At 38.9% G+C, this 11,301-nt stretch overlaps 1 protein-coding gene across 1 annotated transcript; it reads left to right on the top strand.

Annotated features, from left to right (window-relative positions):
• Positions 1–219: 219 nt before the first annotated feature.
• Positions 220–9,314, top strand: LOC127129520 (uncharacterized). The gene is made up of 3 exons (XM_051058685.1): positions 220–1,177; positions 8,165–8,650; positions 8,695–9,314. The coding sequence occupies exons 1-3, from the start codon at positions 220–222 to the stop codon at positions 9,312–9,314; spliced, it is 2,064 nt and encodes a 687-aa protein (XP_050914642.1).
• The last annotated feature ends 1,987 nt before the right edge of the window (positions 9,315–11,301 follow it).

The following is an 11,301-nucleotide window of genomic DNA, read 5'->3' as shown; positions in this document are numbered from 1 at the left end:
TTAGTACCAGTATTACACTATGTATAATATGTATTCTAGACATATATTATATGTGGGTGTTATAGTTGGTATCAGAGCAGGTCGTATCCTCGACCTAGCCATGAAATATTATAAGTATTCCTTTCTGCCTCATATGTGGGTTGTCATCATTGTCCTTGGTGTTATATTCATAGTATTGAGCCTGATCAACTTAATCCTATTTGTATGACATTCAGGATCATGGTTGATAGACGCAGAGGTCGTGGTAGACCCAGAACCCAAAATTCGGACTTTGAACCTCCAAGTGGTAGTGAAGGTTTTCAATGGCCTCAGTTTATGCAACAGATGCAACAAAAACATAATCAATTCATGCAACAAATGATGCAGCAGTGGAATGGTGGTTTGTATCCTCAAGGAGTTCCACAGGTAGCTGTAGGTGGTAGTTTCCGAGATTTCTTCCGCATGAATCCTCCGGAATTTCATGATGGGTTGAATCCTGTGAAGGCTCAGGAGTGGATAACTGGTATGGAAAGGATTTTTCGGATAGTGCACTATAGTGAAGAAAACAAGGTTGTGTTTGCTTCTCACATGATGAAGTGTTCAACTGTGAGATGGTGGGAGAGTGCTTCGACTCTTATGACCAATCAAGGAATACCTAGGGATTGGGAGCATTTTAAGACTATTTTCTTGGATAAGTATTTTCCTAGTTCTTTGAGGACCCAGAAAGAGTTTGAATTTCAACAACTCAGGCAGGGAACTATGTCAGTAGCTGCGTATGCTGAGAAGTTCGAAGATATGGCTGCATATTCTAGACAAGCCGCATACGCACCTGATGAGAGGTGGAAGATTGATCAGTTTCTTTTTGGTCTGAGGGGTGAAATTTCTCATAGTGTTTCTCAAAGGGAATTCACTTCTTATGCTGAATTGTTAAGGCAATGTTATGTGGCTGAGAATAGTTTGAAGAAAGTTCAAGAAGAAAGGGATCAGCACAGGAGTGGGCAGAGAGACCAAGAAAGGCCAGGAAACCAGTTCAAGCCTAGATCTCAGGCTTTCAAGGGGAAACAGATGCAACATGCAAGACCTAACCAACCTCCTCAATGTCAATTGTGTAACAAGTATCATTTTAGAAGATGTGTTGTAAGTGGAATTAGGTGTTTTACTTGTCAGAAGGAGGGTGATCAGTCACCATTTATGCTAGGTATTTCACTATTTAACCGTAAATAAGTCAGGTAAACTGCGTAAACTGAAGCAATTTTAGTTAGATATAAGCTCAATTCTATAATATGAAGTGTGTTGTTACTTATGAATTTCTTGAGGATATTTTACACTTTTGGATAGGTTAGCAGGTAAAACACTAGTTTGGAAGCTCAGGGAATCAAACGTCAGATGCGAAATTGAGCCCGTGCAATACGCGTACCAGACTGGGCAATACGCGTACCAGACTGGGCAATACGCGTATCAGAGGCTGTCTTACGTGCAATACGCGTACCAGACTGGGCAATACGCGTATGAGACTGGGCAATACGCGTATCAAGCCCAGAATCAGGAAAAGCCCAACTGTATAGCTATTTAGAGGGCAGAACACGATTTTCCAGGGGTTGGACAATTTTGGAGAGAAAAAAGACGCGTTTTGAGAGCTGGAGACTCTACGATTATCAGAGGATTCATATGTTCAAGAGTTTTCCGACGATTGAAGATTGATTCCTCACGAAATTCTGTAATGACAACAATGTTAATCTTTGTTTTTATTTCGATTATGAGTAGCTAAACCCCCCATTGCTAGGGGGGTGACCCTGATTCTGAATGTGACAGATTTTATGTTTATGAGTGCATTGACTATTTCTTCTTTTCCATTGATTTGTTCTTATTACCGTTCTTTATGCTTTATTCGTCGGACCAACGAATGATGATTAATATGAATAGTTTAAGCTGGACAGCGATTATTCATTGATCTGGATAAGAACTTTGGATAGTAAAAATAACCTAGGACTAGGGATTTTCTATCTGACCGGTAATTCTTGATAGTTGAATGCTTGAGTATGAACTTAATTATTTATGGACATAGTAATTAGGTTACATAATCAAAGGTCTTTTCACTAAGGAATTAGGAATAGATACCCTTGAGGACCGGAATTAATTAGACAGGAATATTGTCTAAACTTTCATAAATTATATCTGTTACAGGAAGTTTCATTCACCGAACCCTAGCAATCTTCTCTCATTTGTCTCTTGTTCAACCTTTTACTTATTTTATTTATCTGCAATTGGTAGTATAATTACTCACAACACAAAAACCAAAGGCTTTTGTCTAATTGAAACAATCTATAAACTCTGTATCGTCAAGCAGTCCTTGAGATCGACAAACGGGGAATTTCCCTTTTATTACTATAGTGAGAAAAATAGTACACTTGCTATTTTCCCATCAAGTTTTTGGCGCCGTTACCGGGGACTGCCAAAGATAATAGAGTTTATTAAGTTATTTTCAATTAGAATTTTGTTGCTCTGCATCCAAAATTTTACTTATTGTTTAATTTTATTTTTATTGTTATTATAACTAATTTCTGTCTAATCTGTGTATGCGAGGTAAGGCCTCAGCTAATTTTCATTTTGACGCAGAACCAAAGAGAACATTGCGCGCAAAGCTCAGAGAAGCTAGAAGAAAGAAACTGGAAAACTCTGACACCGAAGAACTGGCCACACCTGTCACACCAGTCTCTGCTCACTCCGAATAATCTGAGTCAGACACAGCTTCACATCCAGACACTATAAACATGGCTGCAGACCCACCCCCAGCGGAAAGACTTTTAGGTGACTATGGCAGACAGAATAACCCAGCAGTGCGGTTGACCATTGTTAATCAACCTGTTAATGTTGCTCATTTCCAGTTACACCCCTCAACTATCCGCCAGTTAGAAAGCAAACCTTTTGCAGGAAAGATCAATGAGGATGCAAACAAGCATCTGCAGAGGTTTCTGACTATGACTACATCATTAAAAATTGATGGACATTCTGAAAAGGCAAAGAGATTGGTCATGTTCCCATTCACGTTATCTGAGGACGCTGAGGAATGGTTCTATTCCCTACCCGCAGGAAGCATTACTACTTGGCAACAAATGGAAACGGCATTCTTGAACGAGTATTTTCCTGCTTCTGTGTATATCCGTAAGAGGTATGACATTGTGAATTTTAAACAGAAAGACGGAGAGACACTTGGAGATGCATACAAAAGATTCAAGAGATGTTTAGTTGCATGTCCTACACATAATCTGGATGAAACTGAACAAATGCAGAATTTTGTAAACGGGCTGAAGATGAGAACTAAGCAACTCATTGATACAGCTGCTGGTGGCTCATCTAATTTTTCAACAGCAACCGGTATCAAAAAGATCATCGAAGCTATTGCAGCGAATGAACATTTGGAATTATATGACCGTACTATGAATCAGCCGGAGGGAAAAATTGACTTGAAATTAGCAAATCAGGTAGTGAAAATGGAAGACCAGGTTGCTGCTGAGGTTGAAAGAAGATTGAAAGCTATGAATTTAGGTACCCAGACTGTTGCTCAAGTGCAACCGGTTCCGACCATGATTTGTGAGATTTGTAGTGGACCACACTTTACCATGCATTGTGTTGCAACCGCAGAACAAGTGCAAGCTATAAATTACCTGAGGCAGAATAATCCCTACTCAAATACTTATAATCCGGGGTGGAAAAATCATCCTAATTTCTCTTGGAAAGATCAGCAAGGTAATATTCAGAACCAAGGACCTCCACAACAACAACCACCTTACCAACCACAATATCAATCGCAATAGCAACCTTATCAGCAACAAATACCGAAGAAAGCGGATTGGGAGATTGCTATAGAGAAGATGGCAACTCAGAATATGCAATTTCAGGAGGAGACCAGGAATAATCAGAAGAGCACCAATGCATCCATTAAAAATCTGGAGATTCAATTGGGTCAGATAGCACAACAGATAACAAATTTTCAAACACCGGGCGCATTACCTAGTGCAACAGTGACAAATCCAAGGGAGCACCATAATGTGAGTGCGGTAACAACAAGAAGCGGAAGATATGTTGAAGATCGTAAGAAGAAGGATGAAGAAGAAGATCAGTTGCTTGAAGTGGATCTGGAAATCTTAGAAAACAAGACACCATCTGAGGAAGAAATTGTAATACCGCCGGTGGTACAAGAAAAGCTCCCTGAACCAAAACCCATCATTAAGCTTCCATTCCCACAAAGAAACAAAAAGAAGAAGCAAGATGAGAAATTTTTTCAGAAATTCATGGAGTTGTTCAGGAAATTAGAAATCAATATTCCATTCTCTGAGGCACTCGAGCAGATGCCTATCTATGCGAAATTCATGAAAGACATCATCTCCAAGAAGCGCACCACTGACACTGACCCTGTTATACTAATTGAAACTTGTAGTGCTATTTTGCAGGGTATGAAGATTCCAGTAAAGAAGCCAGATAGAGGTTCTGTGACCATCCCGTGTACCATTGGAGATACGTCTTTTAAAAGGGCGCTGATTGATTTGGGGGCTAGTGTTAGCCTTATGCCTTTGTCTATTTACAGGAAGCTAGGAATTGGAAATGTTCAAGATACCAGAATGACACTTCAATTTGCTGACCACTCAGTGAAGAGACCTTTTGGGGTAGTTGAGGATGTTCTGGTCAAAGTTGATAAATTTGTTTTTCCTGTTGATTTTGTAATTTTGGAAATGCCAGAAGATGAAGAGATACCTCTGATTCTGGGCAGACCTTTCTTAGAAACAGGTAGATGCAATATAGATATGGAGGAAGGTACCATGACCCTAAAGGTGTATGATGAAAAGCTCAGAATTGATGTCCGAGATACTATGAAACATAAAGAGAATATGTGTACAAACCACTCCGTGGAAGTGATTGATCAAATTGTAACTGGCACAATTCAAAGAAAGTTTCCTGAATTACCGTTAGAAAGAGTTCTTAGTCTGTCGGTCAGAGAGATGGAGGAGAAGGATGAGGAAAAAGAAAAAGAAGTGCTTGCTATGCTGGATACACAAACCCCTTGGAGGAAATACAACCCACGCAGGTGGGAGGATCTGAGAGCTTCACCAGAATTAGAAGATGAAAAGGTACTGAAGAAACATAAAAGTGGTATTGGTGTTTTAAATGAGAAGAATGGAGACACCTTCAAGGTTAATGGTCAGAGGTTGAAACCATATGATCCTGGTGAAGGGGGACCAATTGAAACTGTTAAACTCATCTGAGTATGAGGTGTCTCGTCGAGCCATGCGACGTTAAACGAAGCGCTGCTTGGGAGGCAACCCAAGGGAGGTTTGAAATTTCTTTGTGTATTTTTCTTTTTGATTTATTCAGTTTTGAATTTCTGTTGCTTTGATGTAATCACCTATTATGGGTTGGCTTAATCTAATGAATTTGATTTTGTTTACCTCCATTTTCCTGTTTATTTCGTTAGATATGTGACTATGTCTGGCTATTGGTTTTCTTGATCACTTACACCAAATACTTGGGCGTCCTCTCTTTCAGTCCCCTGACTGTAGATACTGTTGTTGATGATTGGACGCACTGGTTAAGATTAACATCAGAACCACGAGCAGGAGCTTTGAACTCAGAGGTATGATAGAACAAGTCAGCTTAACCCGTCCTGGTGAGATCATAAAAAGCCAAACACTTATCATCATATGAGAGATATCAGGTATGTCTTTATCAATCTTGGTTTGCGTATGTTCTTTTGTTATTATTAGCTGTACGACTACACACACTGAGGCATGTTTTTGTTTATCACCTAGAACCTTTCTAGCCATCCCGTTATTATTATTATCCATTGTTTTACCCTGTTGAGCCTGTTAATCATTTATTTTTTATATACCCGTTTTTTCTAAAGCCATGACCTTGTACCTATCCTACCTTGTTCAGAGTATGTGAGGATTGATTTCATCTCTACGTTTCTATCTAAGTTTGGGGTTGCTGTTGGAATAACAACCTTTAAGTTTGGGGTAGCTTGGCAGTACGTGAATAGTAAGTGAATGTAGTATAAAAGAAAAAAAAGAAAAAAAAAGGAGAAAGAAAAAGAAAAAAAAAAGGGAAAAACAACCAACAACATGAAAAGAAAGAAAGAGAAAAGCGAAAAACAATAAAAGAACAGCTTTTGAAAAATGCTACATTCACTATAGATAAAAGGAAAAGAGGATTGCAAAACCCTACATGAATAATAGGAAAGAAACGTAGTGAGAGAATTATTTCATGTACTCTGAACCAAAAGACCCAAAAACCGTTGTTCCAATTTCATACCCTACCTAAACCAAAGCCCCGTTACAACCCAAAAAGACCTCAAAAAGTGTGTGTGATTGTACATGTTGATAGGATGAGAGAATTTATTCAAACTTCTGATTTGATATTGCATATTGTGATTTGAGAGTGATAACACTTTAACCCAGAGAGACTTGGTGAGAGTGTGATATAAGCTGACAGGTAAAGTCATATCAATGAGGGAAAGAGTTCCTAGCTCGTTGGCTATGTGGAAGAATCAGAAAACCTGAAAAAAACATCAAGAGGTCCAGTGCGAAAGATTTCAGCAGTATTGTGGCAAGAACTGTTTACAGTAAGTTTGGGGTGACATGATCTTATGGTAATAAAATGTTACTTGAGGACAAGCAACAAGCTAAGTTTGGGGTTGTGATCAGTCACCATTTATGCTAGGTATTTCACTATTTAACCGTAAATAAGTCAGGTAAACTGCGTAAACTGAAGCAATTTTAGTTAGATATAAGCTCAATTCTATAATATGAAGTGTGTTGTTACTTATGAATTTCTTGAGGATATTTTACACTTTTGGGTATGTTAGCAGGTAAAACACTAGTTTGGAAGCTCAGGGAATCAAATGTCAGATGCGAAATTGAGCCCGAGCAAGAAAACGGAAGAAAAAAATCAATTCTTGGAGAACTTGTTGTCCATACGCGTATGGCCTTACATGATACGCGTATGGACCTTCCCAGTACGCGTAGCATACGCAAATGACCAGAGGGGTTGAAAATCAAGCAAAAAGACAAGCTTCTGGTGATACGCGTACCAAACTGCTGATACGCGTACCAGACTGGGCAATACGCGTACCAGACTGGGCAATACGCGTATCAGAGGCTGTCTTACGTGCAATACGCGTACCAGACTGGGCAATACGCGTACCAGACTGGGCAATACGCGTATCAGAGGCTGTCTTACGTGCAATACGCGTACCAGACTGGGCAATACGCGTATGAGACTGGGCAATACGCGTATCAAGCCCAGAATCAGGAAAAGCCCAACTGTATAGCTATTTAGAGGGCAGAACACGATTTTCCAGGGGTTGGACGATTTTGGAGAGAAAAAAGACGCGTTTTGAGAGCTGGAGACTCTACGATTATCAGAGGATTCATATGTTCAAGAGTTTTCCGACGATTGAAGATTGATTCCTCACGAAATTCTGTAATGACAACAATGTTAATCTTTGTTTTTATTTCGATTATGAGTAGCTAAACCCCCCATTGCTAGGGGGGTGACCCTGATTCTGAATGTGAAAGATTTTATGTTTATGAGTGCATTGACTATTTCTTCTTTTCCATTGATTTGTTCTTATTACCGTTCTTTATGCTTTATTCGTCGGACCAACGAATGATGATTAATATGAATAGTTTAAGTTGGACATCGATTATTCATTGATCTGGATAAGAACTTTGGATAGTAAAAATAACCTAGGACTAGGGATTTTCTATCTGACCGGTAATTCTTGATAGTTGAATGCTTGAGTATGAACTTAATTATTTATGGACATAGTAATTAGGTTACATAATCAAAGGTCTTTTCACTAAGGAATTAGGAATAGATACCCTTGAGGACCGGAATTAATTAGATAGGAATATTGTCTAAACTTTCATAAATTATATCTGTTACAGGAAGTTTCATTCACCGAACCCTAGCAATCTTCTCTCATTTGTCTCTTGTTCAACCTTTTACTTATTTTATTTATCTGCAATTGGTAGTATAATTACTCACAACACAAAAACCAAAGGCTTTTGTCTAATTGAAACAATCTATAAACTCTGTATCGTCAAGCAGTCCTTGAGATCGACAAACGGGGAATTTCCCTTTTATTACTATAGTGAGAAAAATAGTACACTTGCTATTTTCCCATCAGAGGGACACATGTCTAAGGAATGTCCTCAGAATAAGAATCAGATGCAGGGGAGGAGCGCCAGTCGAGTTTATACTTTGGATGCAAGAAAGGATAAGAGCAACAATGCCTTAATTGCTGGTACGTGTCTCGTCAATGATCATCCTTGTTTTGTATTATTTGATTGTGGGGCGACACACTCTTTTGTATCAATTCGGTGCATGAAGCGTCTTGGCTTGCAAGCAATTCCCTTGTCTCATCCTATGGTGGTTACTACCTCCATGGATGATATGGTTGAGACACCGTTGATTTGTGAAAATTGTTTGCTCTCGGTGAATGGTAGAGTTTTTCAGATTGATCTTATTTGTTTACCACTTAAGAAGGTTGATGTGGTTTTGGGGATGGATTGGCTTTCCACCAACTCGGTGTTTATTGGTTGTGAAGAGAAGTTGATTATCATTCCATCTAGTGAAGCTAATCCAAAGGATGTGTTAACTACAATCTTGGAAGGTATGGTTGGCATGGTTAATTTCTTATTTGAGAATGAAAATCAGTTCTCTTGGCTCTTACCAAGGAATCTAGCGATAATCTGAATGTTACACAAATCCCTGTTGTTTGTGAATTTCCGGAAGTTTTTCTTGAGGATGTCTCCTCTCTTCCTCCTGAAAGGGAAGTGGAATTCTCTATTGATATGGTACATGGGATGGCACCAATCTCTGTCTCTCCGTATCGCATGGCGCCACTAGAGTTGAGAGAGTTGAAGAATCAATTGGAAGAGTTATTAACCAAGAATTTTATCCGACCTAGTGTCTCACCATGGGGAGCTCCAGTGTTACTAGTAAAGAAGAAGGACGATAGTATGCGGTTGTGTATTGATTATCGCCAGTTGAATAAAGTTACCATCAAGAACAAGTACCCTCTGCCTCAGATAGACGATTTGTTAGATCAGTTGAAAGGAGCCTACGTGTTCTCGAAGATTGATCTACGGTCGGGCTATCATCAAATAATAGTTAAGAGTTCGGATGTGCCAAAGACCGCATTTAGAACTCGATATGGCCATTATGAGTTCCTTGTAATGCCGTTTGGTGTAACGAATGCCCCAGCTGTTTTCATGGACTATATGAATCGGATATTCCAACCCTACTTGGACCAGTTCGTGGGTGATCTTTATTGATGACATTCTCATTTATTCTCCTACTCCTCGAGAGCACGGAGAACACCTAAGGATTATTCTGTCAGTACTGCAAGAGAAACAACTATTTGCCAAGTTAAGTAAGTGTGAATTTTGGATGAACGAAGTGAGGTTTCTTGGTCATGTAATATCACAAGGGGGAGTATCGGTGGATCCATCTAAAGTTGAAGCAGTTATTAATTGGGAAAGACCGAAGAATGCTTCCGAAGTCAGAAGTTTCTTAGGTTTGGCAGGTTACTATAGAAGGTTTATAAAGGGATTTTCGCAGGTAGCGTTACCAATGACTAGACTTACCCGAAAGGAAATTTCTTTCAAATAGGATTCTAAGTGTGGGAAGAGTTTTATGAGTTTGAAGGAGAAGCTAATGATTGCTCCTGTTTTAGTCATCCCTGATCCTAGTAAGTCCTATGAAGTATTTTGTGATGCCTCTAAGAAAGGATTGAGAGGGGTGTTAATGCAGAGTGGTCAAGTTATAACCTATGCCTCTCGTCAGTTGAAGCCTCATGAAGAGAACTACCCGATTCATGATCTTGAACTGTCTGCTGTTGTCTTTGCATTGAAGGTTTGGAGACATTACTTGTATGGGGTGCATTTTGAGATATTTAGTGATCACAAGAGTTTGAAATACTTATTTGACCAGAAGGAGTTAAATATGAGACAGAGGAGATGGATGGAATACTTGAAGGACTTTGATTTTGAGCTTAAGTATCACCCAGGGAAGGCGAATAAGGTTGCGGATGCCTTAAGTCGGAAAGAGATACATAAAGCTGAGTTGATGTCGGAATACCCATTTGTTTTCTATGTATCAGAAAGCATAGAAAGAAAGAGGAAGCTTAAGAGAAGAAGGAAAGAAAGGCTAGTGGATAAGAAGAAGAAGAAGGAAAACTTGGAACCAACACCATCATCTTCATCCTCATCTCATCTTCAACAACTTCTCCTCTTCAATTTCTTGAGGTGGGTTCTAGTTAGAACTTTAGGTTTCTAGAAAAGTTAGGGTTGTAGAATGTTAGATAAATCATGAATATCCATGCTATAAGATGAATATGTTCTTGCTCTTGTTGATTTTCATGAACATGTGTCTTGATGTGTTTTGTGATTGGTATGATAATATGATTTGTTATGGTTATGTTATGATGTTGAAATCCTTGTAGTTATGAACTTGGGAATCTTGTTGTACATGTGTATATGAGCATGTAGTAAGATGGATGTGTTGGAAGAATGAGTGTGGGTTTGGTTGGAAATGGAGTTACAGAGGAAAATGGTGTTTTAAGAAGTGGAAAAGTGAAAATGTGTGTGAGCCAATCGATTGGCCCCTGTTATCAATCGATTGACAGTCTTTAGTTTAGCAGGAAAATGAAATTTTTACAGGACCAATCTATTGACACTGCATGTCAATCGATTGCACAAACTTTCTGTTTATGAATAGTGAAAATTTTCAGCAGGACCAATCGATTGACACTCAGGATCAATCTATTGACACTCAGCAAATTCTGAAAAACATAAACGTGAGAGGAACCAATCGATTGGGCTTCCCCAACCAATCGATTGACTCAAGTTAAAAACCTCAAAATCCATTTTCTAATTGTTTCTAAATGCATTCTTCCATCCATTAATCAATTGTGATGCTATGTATATGTTGAATACATGTTAATGGTGAAAATTACATGATAAGTCTAGTGAGTTAACCTAGGGTTGAAATTAGGCCATGAGTGAGGTTTATAATCTAGATAATGCGAGAATACGGTAATCGTTCGTACGACGCTTATATGAAGGTCGTGTACGAATTGTTGGCATGATTGAGAACAAGACGCATTGTATGGAACATGTATTGTGGCATGCTTATTTGTTATTATTGTGTATTGTGGTGAATGAAGTCACCTATGATTAATGAATTTTGTTATGGTTCGTGGAACCGATGATTGTAGAACCGACCATGTATTCAGAATGTATGTTTTCTGTGATGGTACAC

This window comes from Lathyrus oleraceus, chromosome 3, assembly GCF_024323335.1.
Source record: "Lathyrus oleraceus cultivar Zhongwan6 chromosome 3, CAAS_Psat_ZW6_1.0, whole genome shotgun sequence".
NCBI classification, from domain to species: domain Eukaryota; kingdom Viridiplantae; phylum Streptophyta; class Magnoliopsida; order Fabales; family Fabaceae; genus Lathyrus; species Lathyrus oleraceus.
Note: the sequence above shows the minus strand (reverse complement) of the source record. Positions and strands in the feature narration are given on the sequence as shown.

What these genes read in the sequence shown, in the direction of transcription:
- LOC127129520 (XM_051058685.1), top strand. Translation starts at nt 220, where the DNA reads ATGGTTGATAGACGCAGAGGTCGTGGTAGACCCAGAACCCAAAATTCG. An exon ending in TCAGTCACCATTTATGCTAG is followed by an intron (nt 1,178 to 8,164) that starts GTATTTCACTAT and finishes TTTTCCCATCAG; the next exon opens with AGGGACACATGTCTAAGGAA. An exon ending in GTTAACTACAATCTTGGAAG is followed by an intron (nt 8,651 to 8,694) that starts GTATGGTTGGCA and finishes AATGAAAATCAG; the next exon opens with TTCTCTTGGCTCTTACCAAG.